Consider the following 25,290-nt stretch of genomic DNA (forward strand, 5'->3'; position numbering starts at 1 on the left):
ATATTTATTCAGCAGTATGTGTGAGACATTAAGTCAGGCACTTTATGTGAGTTAATTTAGGTAATTTTATAAGGCTATAAGGTAGGTATATTTATTCCCCTTTAAAGACGGGAAAATTGAGGCTGAGAAGAGCTAATGGTAATGAGTTCAATTGTCAAAAAACTAGTGAGCTCTAGGACAAAAACCAGTCCTGTCTGGTTCCGGAGCAACCCTGCCAAGGGGCACCATACACTTTCTAATCTGCCCCTGAGTTGGGTAACTGATAAAAGTAATGCCGAAGAGGGAATGCAGCTAGCATCCATACGCTGGCTAGGCGGAGGGCCTGGGGAGGGAAGGAGCGATTGGGGGGATTGTTTTATGAACTATATATGCGCCTAACCAATGTACTGTATACTTGAAACTAATTTAAATAAATAAATTTCTTAAAAAAGTAACACTACCAAAAAATAAAAAAGGATAATGCCAAGAAGCTATTTGTTCATTTCCTAGAAATTATCAAGCTATTGAAGGGTTAAAGTTTCAACATATGTCTTGCAACAGGCCAACAAATTTTCCACAGCATAATTAACTATAGGTGTTTATTTTCTTGCTGGCACAAAACTCCATTTGCAAAATTGTCATGCAGAATTATAACCATAATAATAATCATTTTCGAAATGGAAATTTTTTGAGAGAAGTTTTTTTCCCAGCCTTCTAGGGAGCTGCCTGGCTCCCATTTTAACAGCTGGCCAGTTGCATATGAGTATAAATGCAGCTTCCTCTGATTCAGCTCGAGACTCATTATAGGAAATTACAGTCATGGGAATGTGTCGACTGGAGCAGACCTGACTCTCCTATTGAGATATTGCTCCAGGGGCCCTGGTGGTTCGGGAGTACATGATTGCCCTGAATCACTTGAGAACTTGCTTTAGCTGCTGGATTTAGGAGGAGACTGGCCCAAGGCAGCAGTCGGAAAGCTCAGTCAGAATCCGACGGAATAAATCAATGATCACCATTTGCTGAGGCTGTCTGAGTGTTTCATTTCACAGTTTCCTGACTCCTTTGGGCTGAATGTGTCATCAATCAAATTCCAGGAGATATGATAAATACTAGGAAGCTCAAAATTGGGCTCAAAGACAAACTTCTTATTATTGCAAAATAGATGCTTTTCAAAGCAAAGCGGAAAGTACTGGCTAGTTGGAAAAACAAACCTTTTAGATAATCTGAGTGTTTATGATTACTAAATACCAAATTTATGGAATACGATAGAGAGTAGAACTGGCACTATCTGATCCTTAAAGATTATGGGGCCAATTACATCTTGATGAACCTGGGGAAAAAATAACTTTTTTTCCTCCCTCCCAAAAGGGATGCGGGGGGGGGGGGGGTTGAAGGAAGAGAAGAACAAAAAGGAAGAGTGGGTAGAATATTTTAGGCACCGAACATGTACAAAGTTCCATCATGAGGCGTCCAGAGAGCAGCAAGAAGTTCAGAGTTATAGGAACCTGAGTACAGGCAGTGAAGAGCAGTGAAGAGGGTGAGGTGGGGGGATTTGGGGTGCCAGACTTTGGAAGTGCTATGGTAGGGGATGAAGAAATGTGACAGAAAGGTTTTGAGGTGGTGGGATGTCGTCTTCATGCTCTGGAAGATAAATAGACAATAGTTTTGGCAGGGATAAATTTGAGGCGAGTAAATAGAGATAAGAGCCTAGAGGGATAGAGGTATGGGAGATCAGACAGATTCAACAAGTGTTTCATACTAGCAATGTGACATCTCTGAACATGGAGCTGGGAAAAGATGTACGGTCGCATGTCACTACTTCTATGTTCTCGAAGACTTAAAACCCTCAGGAACATAGATAATAGTAAAATAAACAGGAAGTGATGAGTTTTAAGTGTATATTGCCTATGTTTTTAATATGGTTGAATTGCGAGCTTACATAATTTACTTTTTTAACAATGACAGTGTTTAACGAGTGTGCCAAATTCCAGAAATCTTAGCCATCAGCTCTCATGAGCTGGTATGACCTGGCTCCAGCACATCACTGGTTTTATGTTTGTATTTCTTGTCTTTCACTTACATTTTAAGCATTTAAGGACAGGGGTTATGACCTAAACATATTTATATTGTCCACAGTGCTTAACTCATAGTGGCTTAGTAAATATTTTTTGAATAACTGATAGACTCTTTGATTAAAGGCTGAATGCAGAAAACTGCATGACCCACATAGTTTTCTGGTTGTCATATTAACTAACTATTAGAATTACCCTGGTAAGTGTACTAGAAATACTTGTGCTGCTAAAAATATGATTGTATATTTGGGTATCTTGGAAATGAAAATATTTTTTCTGGTTGTTGAAGTAGAATATGTATCTTCTATTGAAGCACACAAAAAAAAACATTATATTTGCATATGCTTTTGCAATGTTTCTTTATGGTTATAAATGTATCATGATTTGCCAACATAGTATAAAACTAAATTAAAATAAAGTTGTATCTATTTCTTAATTAAATATTTCAGAAACTCACTCCTTTGATATGTCAGAGTGTAATCACTGGCAGTTAATTATTTTACAGAAACTAAATGACACTCCTCAATTAATTATGCCATAGAAACGATATTTGTAGAATCAAATCTGGTGTTAAGAAATGATTTTTAAATTACCATGAAAAAATTTTAATTCATTTCTCAGTGCAATATGTTACACACTACAGTAAGGTAAACATTTTCATCTTTTTCTCAAAAAGAAAAAATATATGTCCATTGTTGGGATTGAGTGATGACTTCCAAACTCCTTATAGGCCGTACTGGAAATTGGAAGTCTCAATGCATTTTTAAAAGAAAGCTTTATTGAGGTATAACTTACACATAATAAAATTGACCTGTTTGGAAGTATACAATTTAATTATTTTTCATAAACATACAGAGTTGTCTAACTATCACCCTAATAAGTTTTAGAATATTTTTATCACTCCAGAAAGGTCCCTTTGCTCACTTGGGACCCCTGCTTCCACCTCTACTAGGCATCTATTGATCTACTTTCTGTCTTTATAAATTTGCCTTTTCTGGGCATTTTATTTCAATGGAATCATTCAATATGCAGTCTGTGATTTCCAGCTTCTGGCACTTAGCATAAGGTTTTTGAGGATTATCCACATTGTTGAATATCTTAATGGATTTTTAAAACTGAAAATTAAAATATGATAGATTTTTTATAGTTACTGTATATTTACTATTATCGCATATTAATATAACTATTAACATACAGTTGCTGCACATAATACTTATTAATAAATATTTAACCATGTTATTCAAATTCAGCTGTCTATAAGAAAGCTACATTGTATATTTATTGTACATGGAATGTAATAATTATATTGCAGACACTCACAGGCTATTGGTTAGCCAATTGACCTGTAAGAATGATTTTAAAGATATATAGATTTTAAAAATATATAGTTTTACCAATAGAACTCTATTTGGAAAATATAGTTATAGATAACAACTTATTGATTTATTGCAATAGATTATACTGCAACAAGAAACAACAAATGAGCAAAATTGCCATTAGGATGACTCAGCATGTTATAATTTGCATCAGTAATATAAATTTCCTCCTAAAAATCTAATTAATCTTGTCAATAGAATAGAATAATTAACATCTGATTTTTCTAAAAACCAGTTTGAAAGCTCCAAGGCTATCATGGGGTTATCAGTTATAAAAAGCCTGAAAGTCACAGAATATTCATATATATAAACTATTGTACTTACAAATTATCCTCCAGTCTCTTCAGGGATTCCAAAACTAACGAATGAACACTGTCTAAAGAACAGGATCCAAAGCAATTTAGGGCTGAAATATATCTAATTTTCATAACCCAGTCATTATGTAGCTTCCTTTTCACACTGGGAATTAAAGGGGGAAAAGGAGAGGTTTGTTAGACACACAAACACATCATGTTAGTGTTCATTCGGCATTTCATTTTGAGTTTACTCAAAATACAACTGAACAGAGGTAAAAATGGTAATATAAAATACTGTCCTGTGTGTTGTCACTTTTAACCATTTAACTAAATTTGCATCACCTAGCTTATTTATAATGAAAAAATAAAAGGTTATCAAATTGTGATCTATGGTTTTAGAATTTAAAAAATAATATAGAAGAATTTCAGTTCGCTATTGGAATTATTTTTTTAATAAAAAAAATTCTGGTCATCCACATGAAGAACTCTGTTTCATATTGTTTTATATGTGACATGAGCGTGGAGAGGGAGATTATTTTTCCACGCCAGATTGCATTGAATTCTGATCGCTGGGTGCTGTCTACTTCTCTCCTTGAGTTGCACAGTGTTTTGCAGACCAGAGTTTGCTGCTCACACTCCCACCGCCACCCATTCAATATGAACGAGTTTAGTAGATGTCGACTGCAGGAAAACTTTAACAATGGCTCCAAAATTCAATTATCATTTGACTTTAGTACTTTCCACTCCATTTGGTTTGAGGATTTTTTGGTGTAGGAAAATGCCTCAACACTCAGCCTGTAAATACACTTCATTGTCTATGGCCATGCTACCCTGAACAAGCCCGATCCCATCTAATCTCGGAAGCTAAGCAGGGTGGGGCCTGGTTGGTACCTGGATGGGAGACCACCTAGGAAGACCAGATGCCGTAGGCATAAAAAAATAAAATAAAATAATAAGGGATTGTAAGCTGACAAGGTCCTTGCAATCTGTGAGGTCAACCAAGGGTTGCCTCGCCTAAAAAAAAAAAATACACTTCGATCTTGAATAATTAAATCATGTACATGATGCTCATTTATATGATTCAATCATCTGCATGCAAATAATCATCCAAAAGCACCAACATAAACTAGTATTCACTTAACGATACTCAGATTCCTCAGATTCCCTATCATATTGCTATCACATCTCTCTAATAGAAATAGGGATGGGAAATAGGCCATGGAAATTTCTGAAAGGTTTTCTGACAATTTCTCACATTTCGATAAGGAGAAGCGTCATGTCTCAGCATCTATTCTAAAAGCTTATCCTAATTAAAATGAAATGGTTGATGGTATACAGAGCAGCACGTTATATATTCGGAAAGCTTCCCATCAGAATCCAGTACTTTGGTGGAACTAAATACTACTGCTCATATATGAAGGATATAAAATGGAACCAGATACTTAATTATTGTGTTATTATTTGAGTTCTAGCAATGGACTAGCCTTAATTCCTTGTAGTAACCATTATAATAAGCTTTTAACTACATATTCTAACTCTGAGATAAAATATTTGTTAAATTAATAAAGTATAATCCTGAATTTTTAGGTTTTTTATAACTCTGGAATAATATGTGTTACATTAATAACAAAGTATAACCCTTTATACTTAGAAGTATTTTTTCTTATCCCAAAAGTTTCATTGAACAAAATTTATAAAGTAGAAAAATGTAAGGAAGAAAGTAAAAATTACCTCTCTGAAGTCCCATAGAAAATCATCATTAATATTTTGAGATATTTACACTCAATATTTTCCTAAATAGAGATACACAGACAAACATACACACATCTATAAAACCGGATTCATTTGGAAGGACCAGGCAAAATGGTGCAGACGACAGAGGCTTTGTTCATCCCCTCTTGTCACATCAAGGGTGTGACAGAAACAGAGCGAAGAGCAAGCAGAGTCACCTGGGGGTCGAGATGAACAGAATCCCTACAACTAGGGACAGAAATAAGACATCAACCTGGACCGGTAGAAGGTAGGAGGGGGCAAAGACACAAGGCTGCCTGGTCCCGAGCAGCTGAGTGGGACAGAGTCTGTGGCAGCTGCAGACGCCTCTTAAAGGGGCCGTGTCTGCGAATGGACTTTCGAGGTGATGGACTCGCTTGCTCTGAGCACCAGCGCCCATTAGGCTGCATAGCAGATACCAGGGACTTACAGGGACACACAAAGTTGTCGGAGTGAGGACCAAGGAGAGACTCGTTCTGTACAGAAGCACCAGTGGTATCCATTGTTCTTCTGTGGAGCCCTCCCCACTCCCAGCAGGTGGACACAGAGCCGCCATAGCTGAGACACCATCAGACAGGGTAACAGAGGTCGCTCTATCCAGAGGATTCCCTGGAACTCCACCTCCCCCAACTCACGGCCCTACCCAAACCACATCTATTTGTATCCTCGGCAAGTCCTGTGTCCCTTGCTGAACAGCTTTGAAGACCCGCACTGGTGGCAGCTGACCTTGGCTTCCGGCGTGGCCTTTTAAGGCAACTATAAGCACAGCATCTGTGGATTGCTTGCTGAATCTTAACAGGTGGCCCTGGAGGGACACAGGCTGGGGCTTAATTTGGCCTGCAGCTGAACCCCTCTCAGGACTGTGCAACTGGACACTTACTACACAAAGCCACACTAATAAGACTGGGAGACTTAGAAGCTTTGCTTAGTACATAGAAACAGACACAGAAAGTCAGCCCAAATGGGAAGACAAAGAAGCAGAAACCATATGAAAGAACAGGACAAGTCAAAGAAAAATGGAGTCAAACAATCTAACAGATGAAGAATTTAAAATGCTGGTTATAGAAATGCTCAGAGAACTTAGGGGAAGAGTAGATGACCTCAGTAAAAACTTTAACAAAGAAATAAAAAACAAAAATAGAAATGGAAATGATAAAAGGGAATCCATCAGAAATACAGAATAATTATCTGAGGTGAAGAGTGTATTAGAAGGAATTAACAGAGTGGATGAGGAAGAGGATCCGACCACTGATAAAGAGGATAGGGAAGCCAAGGACACCTGATCAGAACAGCAAGATAAAAGAGGCCAAGAATATCATAATAGTTTAAGGAACCCATGGGATGAGATTAAATGCAAAAACGGCCCTGTCATGGAGGGTACCTGAAGGAGAAGATGGAGAACAGAAAGTTGAAAAATTATTTGAAGAAAAATCATAAAAACTTCCCTAACCTGTTGAAGGAAATAGACAAATAACTCTAGAAAGTGCAGAGAATTCCAAAAAAGATGACCCCCAAAAGGCCCACATCAAGACACATCATAATTAAAATGCCAAAGCTTAAATACAAAGAGAGAATCTTAGAAGCAACAGGAAAAAAGCAGCTAGTTACCTACAAGGGAGCACCCATAAGACTGGCAGCTGAATTCTCTAAAGAAACTTTACAAGACAGAAGGGATTAGCAGGAAATATTCAAGGGATGAAAACCCAGGATCTAAAACCAAGAATACTTTATCCAGCAAAGCTATCATTTAGAGTCGAAGAACAGATAAAGGGCTTCCCGGACAAAAATAAGCTAAAGGAATTCATCAACACCAAGCCAGTATTATAGGAAATGTTAGAGGGACTTCTTTATGAAGAAAAAATGTATCAAAAACAGGAATAAAGAATGATAATAACTTCATTCCTATCAACAGGTACCGCAAATTGAAAAGAATTAAGTCCTCCAAAAAAAAGATAGAGTGGCTGAATGAATAAGAAAAAAAGACCCCTACATATGCTGCCTACAAGAGACTCATTTCAGAGTTAAAGACATACACAGAACTAAAGGAAGGGGCTGGAAAAAGATATTGCCTCGATGGACCGAGAAGGTATTGCGCTGAGTGAAGTAAGTCAGACAGAGAGACGAATGCCACGTGATTTCGTGTACATGTGAAATCTAAATAATAAAATAAGCAACAACAACAAGAATGGAGACAAACTCACAGATACAGAGAATATGTCGAGAGCTACTAGATGGGAGGGGGGTTGGGAGATGGGAAGAAGGGCAGAGGGATTCAGATGTACAAATGGATAGTTACAAAATAGTCATGGAGGTGTAAAGTGTAACATAAGGAAAATAGTAAACAATGTTGTAATAAATATGTAAGGGGGAAGTAGGTTGTTAGATTTAGTGGGGTGATCACTTTGTGAATTGTATAGATCTTTAATCATCATGCCGTACAATTGAAACTAATAAACTATCATATGCCAACTGTACTTGAAAAAAACTCATTGAATTGTACAATGTAAATATGAGCAACTAATTGTCTATTACATCTCAATAAAGCTGGGAAAAAATAAATAAAAATGAAAATATAAAAAACTGAATTCATATGTACATAAAAATTAAAAGTTGTTTTACTTAGTATTATATCATGGACATTATTCATATTATATATTTTTCAAAACATAATTTAATGGGGGGTATAAGGCATTCCCTAATACTACGATTCATTGAATGCGTCTGATATCTTAAATATTCTTAAACATCTGATGAAATATATATTTTACATGTAGATATATTCCATATGTATGCATGTTATAAAATATGTAAATATATATTTATAAACATTATATTTTACTATATTATATTATACATTTATTGTAATATCTGAATTATTTACTTAGATTATTAATCATTCAAATTAACCATTTCCCTATTGTTGGACACTAGATGTTTTACCATTAGAAATAACACTGTGATAACCATACTTGTATTTTTAAGCACATTGGGATCCCAGGTCCCAATGTATGAATGCTTATTGAGATCCTTGACACATGTGCCCAAATTGTTTTCCAGAAAAGCAGTTCAAACCAAGACTTCCAACACCAGCAGAATGTTAGAACATCCATCTCACAGCCTCTTCTTCATCTTTAATCTTCTGCAATTTTATAAGTGAGTAATTATACCAAGTTTAAGTGAGGTGGTTTTTTTTTTTTTTTTTTGGTTAATAGAGAGAATACACTTAATACAATTTTTTTTTCTGCTAATAAAAGAAATATAAGCCTTAGTTTAAAAACTTCAAAGACACTACAATTCTAAATAAGACAATAAATATCACTCATTATCTCATCAGTTGGAGATAACTGCTGTTAGCGTTTTTGCTTGATGATCATTTGGAAATGTTTATTGACCATGTGTACTGTGTGTGTATGTGTGCAGATTATCTGTTCATGACCTATGCCCATTTTTCTCTTGGGGAATTATTGTTTTTAAACTGAATATTAATTCCTATTAGAGTATTAACCCACTGTTTATCATATTTGTTATAAATATTTATTTCAATTTTTTACTTAAAAAGATTTTTTGATGCCCAGAAAGTTTTATTTTGTGTAGAGTCAAGTCTATTGAATTTTTTATTTGAATTCTGTATCTATTGCTTTTGTTTAGAATCTTTTTCTATATTCAAGTGCTAGTAAATAGTCACATATACATTTTATGGCTTTTTCATAACTTAATTTTTTAATTTAACTCTTAATTCATTCACAAACCTATAGATTCTATAGATTCTAATTGTCAATAGCACTTAAAATATTAATCTCAGTTGCTAATTTTCCTGTCTGTCTTCTCTATTGGAAGTACCTTGAGGTAAGAGGCATTCTTTGTTCAGTTTGTGTTTCAAACTTTATTATGGTGTCTGACACATTGGGTTTTTAAAATATTTTTTAAATATTTTTATTTATTTTAGTTATAGTCAACATGCAATATTATGTTAGTTTCAGGTGTACAGCACAGTGATTAGACATTTATGTAACTTATGAAGTGATCACCCCAGTAAATCCAGTACCCATCTGACACAATGCACAATTATTACAATACTGACTATACTTCCCAAGCTAAACTCTCATCCTCGTGACTATGTTGTAACTACCAATTTGTACTTCTTAATCCTTTCCCCTCTTCCCCTATCCCCGTTCTCCCCAATCTGACAACCATCTGGATGCCCTTTGTACCTGTGACCTTGTTTCTGTTGTTCGTTTATCCTGTTCTCTAGATTCCACATATACACTGGTCTTCCTTAGTCTGACTTACTTCAGCATGATATGCTCTAGGTCCATCCATGTTGTTGCAGATGACAAGATTTCATTCTTTTTTATGGCTGAGTAATATTTCATTTTGTATAAGTACCACCTCTTCTTTATCCATTCATCTACTGATGGACACCCAGGTGGCCTCCATATCTTGGCTATTGTAAATAATGCTGCAATAAACATATGAATACACATGTCCCTTCAAAGTAGTGTTTTAGGTTCGTTCAGATAAATACCCAGAAGTGGGATTACTGGTTCCTGCTTTGTCTCTTACTATAGTCTTTGTTTTAAAGTCTATTTTGTCTGGTGTAAGTATTGTTACCCTAGCTTTTTTAATTTGTTAGTTTCCATTTTCATGAAACACTTCTTTTCATCCCTTTATTTTCATTCTTTGTGTGTCTTTCGATTTGACGTGTTTCTTGTAAGCAGCATATTTAAGGGTTTTGTTTTCTTATCCATTCAGCCACCCTATCTTTTGATTGAAGCATTTAACCCTAAAGTAATTGTTGTTAGACATGTAGTTATTGCTATTTTATTTTTCATATATTTTTATCTTTTTTCTTCTCCTTAAAGGAGTGCCTCTAATATTTCTTATAATAGTTGTTTGGTGTTGATAAACTCTTTTGGCTCTTTCTTTTCTGGGAAGCTCTTTATCCATCCTTCAATTCTAAATGGTAGCTTTGCTAGGTAGAGTGATCTTAGTTATGGGTCCTTGCTTTTCATCACTTTGGATATTTCCTGTCAATCCCTTCTGGCCTGCAAAGTTTCTGTTGAGAAATCAGCTGGCAGTCTTATGGGAGTTCCTTTGTAGGTAACTAATTGTTTTCTCTTGCTACTTTTAAGATTCTGTTGGTCTTTAACCTTTGGCATTTTAATTATAATATGTCTTGATGTGAATTTCTTTGGGTTCAAATTTTTTGGGACTCTTTGTGCTTCTTGGAGTTGTACCTCTATTTTGTTCACCAGGTTAGGGAGATTTTCAGTCATCGTTTCTTGAAATAGGGTTTCAATTCCTTGCTCTCTCTTTTCTCCGTCTGCTATCCCTATGATGTGAATGTTGACATGCTTGATGTCCCAGAGGTCTCTTAAACTATCCTCATTTTTTAAAATTCTTTTTTCTTGTTGCTGTTCTGATTGGTGTTTTCTTCTATCTGATCTAAATTGCTGATTCAGTTCCCTGCTTCATCTAATCTACTATTAATTCCTCCTAAAGTATTCCTCATTTCAGTTATTGTATTCTTTATTTCTGCTTGTTTTTTTTTATATTTTCTATCTCCACTTTTATGTTTTCTATCTCTCTGTTAAAGTCCTCACTGAGTTGCTCTACTCTTCCCCTGAGATTATTGAGCATCCTTATAAACAGTGTTTTGAACTTCGCATCTGGTAGATTGCTTGTCTGCATTTTGTTGAGTTCTTTTTCGGGAGCTGAATTCTGTTTTTCGTTTGGGATATATGTGTTTGTCTTTCCATTTTGGCTGCCTCCCAGTGTCTGTTTCTATGTATCAGGTAAGGCCGTTTTATCTCATTGTCTTAGTAGAGTAGCCTTATGTAGTAAGTGTCTTGTGGGGCCTGCTGACATGGTGTCCCTGGTCGCCTGCTCCCCTGGTATGAGCTGTATGTGCCCTCCTGATGTAATTGGGCCATGGATGGTGTTTGCTCATTAATGAAAGGAATTGACCCTCACGCTGATTGGTTATGTTGACTGGCAGTGACCATTGGAGAAGCCGTTGTATAAGGTCTGACCCTATAGAGTAGCATTCGCTTTAGCAGAGCTTTAGTGCTATTTTCCCTTTTGGTATGTTGTCTTCAGGTGACCCCGGGTGGTGCTTTGGCTCAGACTGAGGCCAAGCACCGGGCACACAGGTTAGGGCCTGTCACAATCCTGGGACTGGCCCTGTCACAGGCTAAGTTCAGCTGTAGCCTGTGCCCTGCCTGGGGCCACCTGGCACGAGCCACCAAGCAATCCACATATGATATGGCTGCCACTATGAGGGGCTTGGACATGCCTCAAGAGACTGATCCAGGAACCAAGACCAGCTGCCTCTAGTGCCGGGCTTGGTACTGCTCAGTAAGAGGTATGGGGCACACTGAGGCCAGATGCTGCGTGTTTAGGATCTGTGAGCCTTTGAGAGATGTTACGAAATTTTGCAGCATGAGTCAAAACAGTTTGTATGGAAAAGCCAATGGAAAGGGCTTGGGGGGGCCCACGCGTTGGGAGGGGTGAGGTCTCAGGGAGTCACCAGGGTAGGGTGACTAGTGTTAGCTACATTGATGAGGACTTAGATGTGATGGCTGCCGAGGTCTACAAGGCACATGGGGAAGGGCTCAACAAAGGAACAAGGCCTCTACCAGCACTTCTGTCTGGGAGAGAACTACCACTCCAGCCCTCGCCCTGAAGCCAGACACTCGGTTCCTCCCCATGTGTTCCTGGTGCTCCTCAAGGGAACCTCCACAGCTACTTCTCCCGATCCTTAGCCACCGCTTGCCGGAGTGGGTCATTTTGTGTCTTTGCCTTCCTACCGGTCTCGAAGTAGCCTCTTCTGTGTGTTCTTCATTGGGTGTTATGTAGTTCAGTAGTAATTTTTACGTGGCTGTGAGAGGAGGCAGGTAGAGTGTTTACCTGCTCCACCATATTGACCAGAACTCCAGGAACTGTCTGGCACATTATTTTTATTATATAAATCCTCGAACAATGTCTATATTAAATCCATTGAACTACCCATATAATACTCTTACCTTTTAAAATTCTTCGAGTCTAAGATCTGATTTTGTGATTTTTTTTTGGATTTTGCCTGCTTTAATCCAAAGTCATCACTGTTTACTGTGAATTTGTTCACAAAACCGCCATCATCTCCCAAGAGGATGTCATCTCGGCAGAGATGGTCAGGCAGAGATACTACACACACACAGAGGAGGCAGTGATCCATAGGCTTTATGACAAAATAGCTTTCCTAGAAACAGAAGAATATTTTAAATAAGTTATCGCATTGCTCTAAACATCTAAGTATTAAATTTCAATATTGTCCCTATTATTTAATAAAAGTTTTACTTCTAATGTTTCTCACTTTAGACACTCCCAAAGGTTAAAGAGCTTGAAAACAAAGTGAACCAAGTAAAAGTTAATGAATATTCACTGTGAGCCCAACATTGTGTTTTGAGGTGTTTTGGGGAGGAAATGGTGAGGTACCTACTTCTGTCTCAGTAGCAATGAGATTTTCCCAATATAATACTGGATTTGTAAGGCAATATTAACAAAAAGCATAAAAGGTCTGACCCTGACTACATAATGACTGGGTTATAAAAATTAGATACATTTCAGTCCTAAATTACTTCAGATTCTGCTTTTTGGACAGTTTAGACTGTTAACATAAAATTGGATGATAAAAAGGTAAATCAAGTATTACAGTCCCAATTATTTTACAAGGAGTTAGTTATCTGGAGAAAAATATCCTAACACCCAAGTTTATACAGAAATGTTCAGCAAGCATTTGTCTAGCTGACTCTGTTACTGAATTGAGTTCACTAAGCTATACAGTGGTTGCTCTCCTGGAACTCAGTCTCTGTTTAAGATAAAAGAAAAAATATTTTTAAAAAATTTAATTTGTTTTATTCCCTGCAGAATGAGTAAAACTTGAACATATTTAGAGTTTCATTCGGTCATTCAAATATTTATTGAGTACCAACAATACGCCAAGAACTGCTCTAGGTACTGGCCATAACCATGATGAACGAGACAGGTTTCTGACTTTGTGGGCTTCCATTCAAGTGGGTAAAGATGGAGGAATAAAATAGATAATTTTAGATAATGGAAAGTGCATGTAAGGAAATAGAGCAGAGTGTTGCGATGAAGAGGCCACTTTAGATCCCATGGTCAGGGAAGGTGGCATTTGATCTGGGGCCTGAAGTAGCTGAGAGGGAGATTCAGAAGTGGTTAAGAGGAAGGAGCACAGACGGAGAGATTAATGACAAAAAGATAAGGAAGAGGCCATCATGGAGCCCTGTCCTGGATAAGGCAGGAGGAATGAGAGTGTCAGATGCAAGGAAATTTCATCTTCAGAGAGAGGAAAGAAGAAAGAGGGAAGCATATTTAAAGCCGTAGGTGGAAAGGCTGGAATTTGAAAGAGGTAAAATCGGAGAGACTCAGTTTTCTCAATAAAATAGGGGCAAGTTCATCAGCTGAGAGGGAGAGGACCTGAGGAGAATAATGGGATTTTGGAATCCTGGCCAGGAATGGGAAAGCGAGCTGACAAGGACAAGAAGGAGACTGACAGAAGCCACTGGGTGCTCAGGTGAGTCTGCAGACCCTGAATTTGCAGTGATACCAATGAGTATGGCTTCATGCGTTTCACCAGCCTCTGCGCAGGAGCAGGGAAGAGCTACAGCGTCTATCCTGCATGAGAGTTTTGAAGGATAGAGATTTAAGAAATTGGAAGGCGACGATGACTTTAGCCCAGATGATCCACCCAGCGGGCACAGCTGGGAGGGAAGAGAGAGGAGGGATGGGGGCTGAAGAGTGGAAGGACACACTTTCAGGGGACTGGAAAAGCAACTGAAAAGCAAGAGTGAAAACGGGAGAGAGCTGGAAGGGGAACCTAGTCACACAACAGGACGTGAGACGGGCGCGTCACATGATAAAGCACATTAAGCAACCGGTTGCCTTTAAAAAAATCATCCTGGCCGTGCTAGTTGGTTACAAGATGGCGGACAAGCATGAGAAATTTAGTTTTCCACTGTGACTAGGAACAGAAAGGAAGGTTAAAGTATTTCTTAATCCTCCATGTCTTTCAAATCAGCTCGCTTCCCCCTATCTGAGCCCCTACTGCACTTCTTTTTACTGTATAATTTTCTGCATCATTATATCATATATTATATTTATTCATGAGATCTTGAATTTTGTTTGCATGCAGGAAAATGCTCATTACTTCTACATGTCTGCAAATGCCCAATAAATATTGTGAATTGGTTAAGTGGTAACAGCTCAGCCACCGAAGGTGTTAACATTAACATCTGTTCCACTAGACTTTTTGCCAGAATTAGGTATTTGATTTTAGTAATCTTCTTACCAAATGCAGCTGGACTGGAGAGAAAAGATTCAAACTTGATAACACGAGCATAAACAAAATGTTAATACTTGGATTCAGAGAAAGGTATAAAAGAATAGAATTAGTCTCTCTTTCACATACTAAACAATACAAAAGTGGAAACAAAACAATACTTCAAAATTAAACACACATTAAATAGAAAGAAGGTTCTCTTTTAACTAGAGTCACAGAATATTAATGCTGAACGTGATTATTTAATTAGACTTCCTCATTTTACATATAAGAAAACTGATATTCAGTAGAGAGAGTGTCACTCATGTCCTACCAGTATGGAAAAGACGGTCTCATTTCTCTGAATATTTCTCTTGGCACAGTACCTGGCTGTTCCCTTGAGCTTTATAATCCCAGACAATAATGGTCCTTTCTGTAGTGGCAACAATTCGTTTCAGCTGTGCGAGGTAGTCGCATCCTGTAATCCAGGAGGTATCCTGACAGAAGCACAGAATTGGAGGGGTGTATGTATATTGTGTTTTGTTCTATCACGTGGTGATGGTTACTAAAGAGCAGGTTAGTCACATTAAAATTCTATTTTGCCCGATTGTTCGCAGAGAAGCCTGCAATGCCCCTTCTTTGGTGTCTTGAGGAGGGGCTCTCATCCTCTCCCTGTCCCCTCACTCCAAGCCTCTCAGCACTGTCAGCGAAGAGCCGTGGCGCTTCCTGGCGTACAGCAGCTGGAGGAGGAGCCAGGCACCTTTGCACGCTGTTCACTCAAGTGAGGACACTTCCTCACAGGGACGCACAGGGAGAACTGGATTAATCGAGTACTCAGGCCCTGTCCCTATGCTTAAAATTTTTAGCTAGAAACGATCTCAGTGATTACCTGGTCAACGATCAACTTGAGGCCAATGAGCTTGTCGTGTGTCTTGCCCCAAGTCGCCAAGGTGGCATGGCTGGTGGGGACAGTAACAGCAAGGACCACACAATGCTGAGCGAGAACAGCGCCCTCTGAGGAGGGCCTGCTGTGCCAGGAACTGCACGAGTGTTTCAGGCGCGCCCTTGAATCTTCAGTAAAAAACCTGTTAGAACTTCTAATAGGTTTTTTACGTTTAAGAAACAAAGGCTCGGGGCTTAGAGAGAAACCAGACTGCGGGGTGCCCTCCTTCGTGGTTCAGCGCACCTGCCGCATGCAGCAGCAGGAAAAGTCAAGCCTTCTCCGGGCTCTCATCAAACCTGGGTGGGACTCAGAGCTAGCCACCGAACCGCTGCCGCGGGTTACTTTCCCTATTAGCAACACGGACCAAATTAACTACGAAGTTGCACTCGAATTTTTATCTTGTTTTCAAGTTTAAAATAAAATGATTTCAAATTATTTCCATTGGCTATTTCGTTTTCTCACAATCTGGGTTGTGTCCATTTTTTACATTTCCCAGTAATGGTCGCTCGGAAGAATTTAGGAGAAGCTTTTAGATTGAAGCTTCCAGGAGGAATCAGATTCCAAGCAATTCTCCGCGGACAGTTTAACTCCAGAAAACAACATCTGGGTCCCCCTCACTGTTGTGCAAGGTTTAGTTGCAGCCAATAAACGTAAACTAACCATGAAAACATCTCGTTCTAAGAGCACTTCGTTGAGACTGTGATTGGTCGTGGAGGAATCATCATCACAGCCCTAAATTTGACTTAATTAGGAATTTAAAAAATGTACTTACTGTAACGTTGGTGCTGGTATGCACTCTCATCTATAGACAGAAGAAAGAGAACAATGAAATCTACTTGGCACTACTGCGGAAGGTGAGAACGCTCTTGACACAGTGACTCCTCGGATTAATCTCGCTTGCCATTTTCACCTTCCACCAGTCTCTACCCCCCTGTTTCTCCTTCCTCTGAAGATTCCAGCTCCTGCTTTGGCCTAGGTTTCTGCTTTTGTGGCTTGTCTTTAGCCTGCTGACTGTGCTCCTAGAGTCTTATACTTTAATATATTTTTTTTGTTCCTTCAATTTGCAAACTATCTCACATTCTTTAGTTATTCGACATTTGGTATCAAAAATTGTGAGTGCAAAATAATGGCAAGCGTAGTTAAAAGAATGTTAAATAGGTCAACGTGAATATAAAGTGAGGCAGGAAGAAACCCTTTCTTCATTTGAAAGTTCTCTCCCAAGTTATTGAGAGAACTAAGAACATTCTATCCAGTGGGCTTCCTCTTTCATTCAGTATCTGTTGAATGAATATCGTGCTCTGGGTAGTATGGTGGTTGAGGATCACAGACTTGTGCAGAACTAGTCTGTACATGGGCAGCCTTGTAGACCTCTAAGGCATGTTAATTGTTTAACCGAAGTGTGTGAAAGACCTGGTTTCTTTCGCATGCTCAAACGTCTAGGAAATGGCTGCCCGAAAGGAATGGATTATGTGAAACAAAAAACCAGGGCAAATGCTAAAATTATTCATCGGGGTCATAGCAATCTGTCTTTCATCTGAAGAGTTCACAAATGCTTTCCAACCATGAACGTGTTTCTGGATGGGAACAAATGTACTAAGGAAATTCGTGAGCGGAGAACAGAATACCTGTGGTTTCTCCTCTTTAGTTTCTGAACCTCCATCTTCAGTAGAAGTCACTGAAATTCTCTTATTATCACTAAATCTTTCATAATCCTTATAGATATCTTTTGAATTTTTAAAATCTAGCCTTTTTTTTCCCTCCAGGAATCTTTATTAATGACATTTATACTCTAGATTACCAAGCCCTCCAGAGAGCACCAAGATAATCCTTAAATATATTTATTTGACTTCAGATAGAACCTAAATTATATACTGCCCTACTATAAGATATTTTGCATTATTAATGACTACCTTTTAATAAATTATTCCTGTGACCTACCCTACCAAATTACTTTTCCCATAGGATTCATTATCCTATTTGTAAGGCATGCAACATTCAAAATACTATTTATTCCTGGTGTATCAAATATTAAAATAATAGTTTAAGCAATGTGTGTGTCTGAGAGAAAGGGACACATGTTTCTGGAAATATAATGCCACATCACTTATTTCTCATAATCCTGAACTGTTTTATTATAAAGATTATTGTTCTTCATCTCACATTTTTCTTTTGATACCATCTTAATTCTATTTTTGAGGAAAAGGTAAAAAATGAGAAGGGAAATAATGTATTGAAAAAAAGATTGAGGAAAATTTTCTCATTTTGTTTTTACATTATTTGTTCATAATCCTAATTGCCAACATTTACTGAGTGCTTACAGTGATGCTAAGCACACTATATTAACACATTTAATCAACACAACTACCTAGGAAGGGAAGTTTTCTGGGTCTGAATGAGGAGGAACCAAGGCACGGAGGTAAATAATACAAGCTGGGCAAAGACCCAAGCTTCTCACCCACGCTCAGAATCTCCCATTGCACTGCCTCCAAGTGCAGGCGGGCCTCTCCTGACAGAATCTGGGGGCCCATAAAGAAGATCACTAAGAGCTGAAAATTGTTGTTGAAATTTTAGCAACATTATTGCCTCTAGTTGGAAATAAACTAACAATTGAAATTATTTGTTTTTATATTTAATACCATTCACCTTCTATTTTCATACTAAAATACAATGTAAATTACATCATCAGACATTCCATTAAACTCTCATATTTTAAAAATAGAAGTCCAAAACTTATAAATTTAGAAAGAAATAACATTACTAAGAACAATGCCTTACATTTATATAGAAATTAATTGTTCATAAAGTGCTTCTGCATTCATTATCTCATTTGACCTTCAATACGACCCTCTGAGGGAGAAAGGACTGGTTCTATTGTCCACATTTGACAGATATAAGAAAAGAGATGTGAAAAGATACGTTGGCTCATGAAGTTCTCCATTTAACATCATCACTAGTAAAACAAAGAGCCTAGAATTCGAGCCATTTTTCTTATTCCAAGTCTAAGGTCTTTGTTTGGACTTTTTATTACTTAGTAGGATTATGACAAGATTACTTGGCTTGTGGGATTTTTAAATTTTATCCGAGAAGTTATCCAGGATCATCCTTGAATTGTTCTGATGCCATGCAGTTCAATAAGACACCCTGAGAAACAATGCTGAATGCAGTTACAAAAATCTCAAAAACTTTTCTGAGGCTCAGCAATCTCCTCATTTCAGTCATATTTTGTTTTGTTTTTTAGAATAACTCTGAAATGTGGTTTATGGTTTCTGCTGCAGCTGATACATATGCATAATGTATAGTCAAAACAAAAAAGAGAAAGGAAGAGAAGAAGGAAGGAAGGAAGGAAGGAAGGAAGGAAGGAAGGAAGGAAGGAAGGAAGGAGGGAGGGAGGGAGGGAGGGAGGGAGGGAGGGAGGGAGGGAGGGAGGAAGGAAGGAAGGAAGGAAGGAAGGAGAGGAATCCAAGACCAAATTACCTGGCTATTAAAGACGGTTATTAATCCTTTCTGAGAAGCTGCTATCAGTAAATCCAGCTGAGGAATCTTGACAATGCACTTAATAACATCTCGTCTTCTGCTACCTGTCGATGATATAATATTTAGTTCAACTCCCAGCAGTAAGGATCCTAAAAGTCACTTGTTAGATTTGTTTAAAAAAGAAAAGAAAAAGAAAAAGAAAAACAACCAACTTTTCCCTAGAAAAGTTCTAGTTACTTAAAAATTAATGTAGAATAAAATCATAAAAATGAGCAAACGTGGCTTTTTAATTATCCCTAGAGATACCAATCTGTTTCTATAGAACTTTCCAACTAAATGCAGTAAATGAGTTCTGAAGAAAATATAAGACGCACACACCCACACACACATGCGCATTTCAGAGGATGTTTTTTCAAACATCTCTTAGAATCACTTTTATTTTGACATTTTGCACACCTCAGGAATCTTTCCTTGAACTGTCACCATTATGGTTTACACAGAACTAAAACCTAATACTTTCTCAGGCTTTCCAGTATAAAAGCAGGAAACTATCTTATTATTATTAAGGCTTTTTTTTTTTTTTTTACTTTGTGAATTCTGAGAAAAACACTAGACACTTTCATGTCTTTTTGCCTATGTGCTGAATGATAAAGTCACACGTATTGGGTCTTTTTGTAGGGTGATTTGGTTTTTATAATTGTAAACTCTTAGAGAGAAAAAACAGAAAACAATCTCGCTCTAATTCATGCATTCTCAACAGAGAAAACACTGCCCCAAAAAAGGTACAAATCAGTTCTTGGGGGTGTGTGAAAAAGTCTGACTCTTTTTGTGCATAGTACACAAATATACACATAGTACAAAAACAGATACCACTGAGGTATTAAAATGTCATGAGCAGGGCCAATAATCGGAAAAAATCTCTAAAAGGCTTCTTAGGGGATCAATAATGAAACCAAGGCTAAGAACACTATCCTATTCCAAGTCACCTTTATTCTCTCTGCTTCCTCTCCTTTCCCCCTAGAGACTATTTTTAGCACAGGAGCCAGAATAAACATTTAAAGTATGAGGGTGAAGATGGCAGAATAAGTAAACGCTGTGCTCACTTCATCTTATGACCACATCAAAATCACCACTAAACTACAGTGCAGCCATCATTGAGAATCACCTGAAATCTAGCTAGACAGCAGTCCTATAACTAGTGACATACAGAAGAAGCCACCTTGAGACTAGTAGGAGATGTGGAACATGGACTGGGCTATTTCCACACTCACATGTGATAATTGAGAATTGGGAGGGATACCTCAGCTGCAGAGGTCCTCTCAGAGAACCACTCCAGGCTCCTCACCCTAGGGTTCCAGTGCCAGGAAGAAAGTTCTCACAACTTCTGGCTGTGAAAACCAGTGGAGATTATGGCTGAGTAAAACAGAGGGGGGCCGGAGTTACAGACATTCCTCTTAAAGGACCTGAACATAAACTTACTGACAGACTCACTCACTCTGAGCTGCAGCTCTGGAGTAGCTACACCAGAGGCACCTGGTACATACAGGAGGAACTGAATTGTCTGCCTTCAGGGCAAGTGATGGAGGGGCAGCTTTCTCCCAGACAGAGGTGGTGGTAGAAGCCATTGTTTTTTGGTTGAGCCCTCCCCCCACCCAACATGCAGATGCAGCCAGATACCATGTGTGAATCTCTATCAACTGTCGGGAGCCATTACAAGGCACTGAAGGTGTCACTAGCTTGGAGACATAAAGCAGTTGCTAACACTGCTTCGAGCCATGTAGCAGCTGCTGAGACTGCTTAAACAATAATTCAAGGAAGCAGGTCGTTAAGTTAAACATTACTGACCCTGGTAAGGAGATTCTCCCCATTAAGAAACTTTTTTAAGGTAATGGAATGTTTTTACAACCCTGAAAGCAGGGATGTTTGTACCCTGAGAGCTGGATGTTTTCTGATCTTGTGTAGATGTCAGCATTCGACTGATTTACGTTATGCTTTGTTATTGTATCCAAAAACCTATATAAAGGCCGTACTAAATAAACTCGGGGCTGCAGCAGTGAGACCGTATGCCCTCCCGAAGCGCTTTCCTGTCTTCTCTTTTTTTCCTTAGGCTTCACCCCCCTCTTTCAGGTACTGATCGACTTTAGCCGGCTGGCTCCGGCAATCAACTCAGCTAACACCATTTGCTCTGCCCTGGTGATTCCCTGCGACTTCGCCCCACCCAATGTGTAGGCCCAGCCAAGCTGCTTCCTGTGGCTTTTCCATACAAATGGCCATCTTGGCTCATGTTGTGGACTTTCCTAAAGTCTCTCAAAGGTTCACAAACCTCTACAGGCAGCAACAGGCCTTGGCACGATCTGTAACTCTTGCTGAGCAGCCCCAAGCCTGGCACTAGTGGCAGCTGTCTCAGGTCACAGCCTAGCCTCTCCCAAGTACCACCAAGCCCACTACAAGTGTCAATTATCTGAAGATTACTTTGTAGTTTACGCTGAGTGGCCCTGGGCAGGGCACAAGCAGCAGCTGGCCATGGCCTACAACAGAGCCCCTTCTAAGAGGTCCCCAGACCAAAACACCCAGTGGCCAGCTTCAAACCACATCAGATCACCACCCAATCACCTCCATAAATAATACACCCAAAAGATTAACTCAGCAGGTGCCAGAGTCCTGCTAAATCAAATCCTGTCCTGTAGGTGCAGCCCCTGCACAACAGCTCCTCCACTAGAGTCATAGTCAGTCCTCACAAACAATCAGCCCGAGGCCCAAGTCCCTCTCACTGACCTGCAGACAGCAACCGAGGCTCAACTACAACAGGAGGGCACACATGACCCACACAAGGGACACACCTGAAGCATCTGGTTCAGGTGATCATGGAAGGCTATACCAGTGAGCCCCACAGGACACCTACTACATAATGCCACTCTATTAAGACCAGGAAATAAAGCTGCCCTAACTAATACATAGAAATAAAAGGAGACAGCTAAAGTGGGGAGACAATTAAACATGTCCCGAATAAAAAAAAATTAAAAAAATAAAATAAAATAAAAACAGAACAATGCTCCAGAAAAAGAACTCAACAAAGTAGAGACAAGCAATCCATCAGATACAGAATACAAAACACCGGTCATAAAAATTAAGATAGAAAAAACAAAAAGAACCAGTCAGAAATGAAGAATACAATAACCGAAATTAGGATCTATTAGAGGGAATCAACAGTAGTAGATTGGGTGAGGCAGAGATCGAATCAGCGATTTGGAAGATAAGGTAGCAGAAAAACTCAATCAGAACAGCAAGCAAGCAAGCAAGCAAGCAAGAAAGAAAGAAAGAAAGAAAGAAAGAAAGAAAGAAAGAAAGAAAGAAAGAAAGAAAGAAAGAAAGAAAACAAAAAAACCAGGATAGCATAAGGGGTTTCTGGGACAACATCAAGCATACCAACATTTGCATCATAGGGGGACCATGAAGAAAAGAGATAGAACAAGGAATTGAAAACCTATTTTCAGAAATAATGACTGAACACTTTCCTAGCTGAATGAAGGAAATAGACATACAAACCCAGGAAGCACAGAGTTATAAACAACATGAACCCAGAGAGGCCCACACCGAGACATATCGTAATCGCTCTCTTACCAACAATTGGTCTTTTACCACCTTCCCAGTGCAGTCTTCCATGACCTCCCTAATTAAATTGTTTGTTCACTGCAGTGTCCTTAGCACTTAGAAAGCTACCTGGCCCACACAATAGACCTTAACATGTTTTTGTTGAGTGAATAAATAAACTACAAAACCCAACTGCCATCTAGAAAGATGCTTTCAGTGTTCTAACTTGGGATGCCAGCAACATGTGTCCCCTGCTCTCTGGCCTCTCTTCGGCTTAGTAGTGGTGGCAGAAAGGACAGCCCCCTCGCTTCTGTTTTGTGATGAGAGCTCCCATGGCCAGAGGTTGAGCTTTGGTGAGCCCTCAGGTTGGGCTAAGGAAAAGTCAAAGACAAGGGTGGGCTTGGTTTACAATGACTGAAGTAAATTCAGGTGCTTTTTTTTTTTTTTTTTTAAAGAAAGACAAGATTCAACCTAGACCAGGCACTTCAATTCAGATTCGGGGTTGAAATGCTGGAGAGCAAGGGCTAGTTCCAGGGCTGGCCCTTCTTCTTCCTGGACCTCTCCCTTCCTGGAGGGAGGGGAGGAAAGTAAACCTGCAGTGTCGACTGTAGAAAAAAATAGGAGTTCCCGGGCCCAAGAGCAAATTCAAAAATAACTGCCATGTGAACTGGAGACCTCCTAAACTGAGATAACGCCCCTCGGTGGCCTACATGCAATTTTACATGCAGGGTTAAATCTCCATGAGATAATTGAGATTGAGAGTGTGGGAAGGAGTTCTAATTAGTGAAAACTTGGAAATTCAATTTTAAGAATATTTTGAAAGAAACGTGACTCCATTTGGTACCGGAACATGCATTATTGAGGTGCCGCGGTAGAGACCTTTAACCTGAGATCTGAGCCTCCTCGGTACGATGTGACTCTCCCCTCCCCGCCCCCCAAACACACACACATTCCCTACTCAGTGTCCTTCAGAGCAATGGTAATGTTTCAAACTCAACTGCAGGTGCGGTTTCTTCCGATATTACATATGAAACTGTCACACGCATACACCCCACCCCCAGTTACAAAGTATTTAGCATGTAAATAAAATGAGAAGTGATTCTATGAAAATATTATATTCCCAATATTTATGTTTGAGGAAATATTAAAATCCACATTCATTTGGAAAGGAAATTAACAATCTCACCTGAAATTACAACTCGTTGTTTTCTAGAAACAAGAAAAATCAAATTTTCTTCATCCAGCTGGGAAGCAAGAGCATCTTCTTCAGAGGAGAAATATCCAAAGATCTAAAATCCCAAACAACACATAATATTTCAGAATTGATCGTGAAGTAACGGCTATAATGTTGGTTGGATTTAAACTCTTAAATTAATGATCAACATCTTGCTTTAAAAATGTCAGGGGGTCCCCACACCAAGAGAAGGCAGTTTAATATATTCAAGATTCCATATGCTGATAGTGCGTGATTTTTGAGCAGTCCCTAATTTTTTCTTTCTGCTAGAAGTACCAGGTTGGTGTCCTTGCTCAGACTGATAGTTCTATTAGGAGTTGGCACTTGTTTTGAGATCAAATCGACCTTCGTCAAACAGGATCCCGGTTGAGACCCTTGACATTGAATTTGGCCACTCTCAAATGACTATTTCTGTCCACTTTCCATAAATCTTCGTGGGAAAGATTTTTCATCCCTCTTAAGGAGACTTTCGGAATTTAAGTGACTGTACAGCTTTTTTCTATCTAACTGTTCAAATTCTACTCTCAAGGCATTGCATGAAATTAAATCACTATGAAAAATTGTCCTGAAGAAAAGTGCTCTTGATTTGTGAGTAAATTATCAAATTATGTAATTCCAAGGAGTCTGAAAAACAAGAGCTGTTCTTCAATTTTTTTATGAATAAGCAGAAATAAAATTCCTATAAATCAATGATACAGTATTCATCATAACGTCGAGACTAGCTGGTGCTTGTTAATGAATAAGCAGAATAGGCCGCGGAGCGCTTTCGAACCACTGGGAGCCCCGCGACAGTGCGCGGCCCGCCCCGGCAGGCGGAGGGTGCGGCCTGGGGTGTGTGGGTTTCTTCATTTCTGACAAGCTCCCAGGAGGGACCACACTTTGAGTGTAAGGGACCAAGTGGCAAAATGACTCAATTACAGTAAATCAAAACCAGCTCCGTATCGGTTTGTTTTCACGACGATGTTTTGACGCTGGATGACGACCGAGCGTCACACGTCGACATACGTCCCTCCGGTTGCTTCGCACATCGCCGCTTTTTCCTTTACCCCTCTACTCCCGAACCTCACGGCATACAATTACTGCCGTAATCATTTCCCTGAAATAGATTTCATTCTTGGAAGATCAGGATCATCCGGCAACAGAAGTACTCAAAAAAACCATTTATTATCTTTTCAGAAATCATTGCTCATTTCCAATGAGTACAAAACTTCGGGATTTAGCATCTAATTCCTC

General features: G+C 38.9%; 1 protein-coding gene and 1 pseudogene across 1 annotated transcript in view; one reads left to right on the forward strand and one right to left on the reverse strand.

Moving 5' to 3' along the window:
* The window catches only part of WDR64 (WD repeat domain 64), a 107,606-nt gene that overhangs the window by 67,395 nt on the left and 14,921 nt on the right, over positions 1-25,290 (reverse strand). The window contains exons 3-8 of the mRNA XM_036235353.1: positions 24,010-24,112; positions 19,233-19,336; positions 16,531-16,560; positions 15,202-15,312; positions 12,519-12,733; positions 3,752-3,886 (exon numbers count right to left, since the gene is read on the reverse strand). Coding sequence (XP_036091246.1) covers positions 3,752-3,886; positions 12,519-12,733; positions 15,202-15,312; positions 16,531-16,560; positions 19,233-19,336; positions 24,010-24,112 — 698 coding nt within the window. The remainder of the gene's footprint in view (positions 1-3,751; positions 3,887-12,518; positions 12,734-15,201; positions 15,313-16,530; positions 16,561-19,232; positions 19,337-24,009; positions 24,113-25,290) is intronic.
* Positions 4,537-4,655, forward strand: LOC118613522 (annotated as a pseudogene).

This window comes from Rousettus aegyptiacus, unplaced genomic scaffold (assembly GCF_014176215.1).
Source record: "Rousettus aegyptiacus isolate mRouAeg1 unplaced genomic scaffold, mRouAeg1.p scaffold_m13_p_18, whole genome shotgun sequence".
NCBI classification, from domain to species: domain Eukaryota; kingdom Metazoa; phylum Chordata; class Mammalia; order Chiroptera; family Pteropodidae; genus Rousettus; species Rousettus aegyptiacus.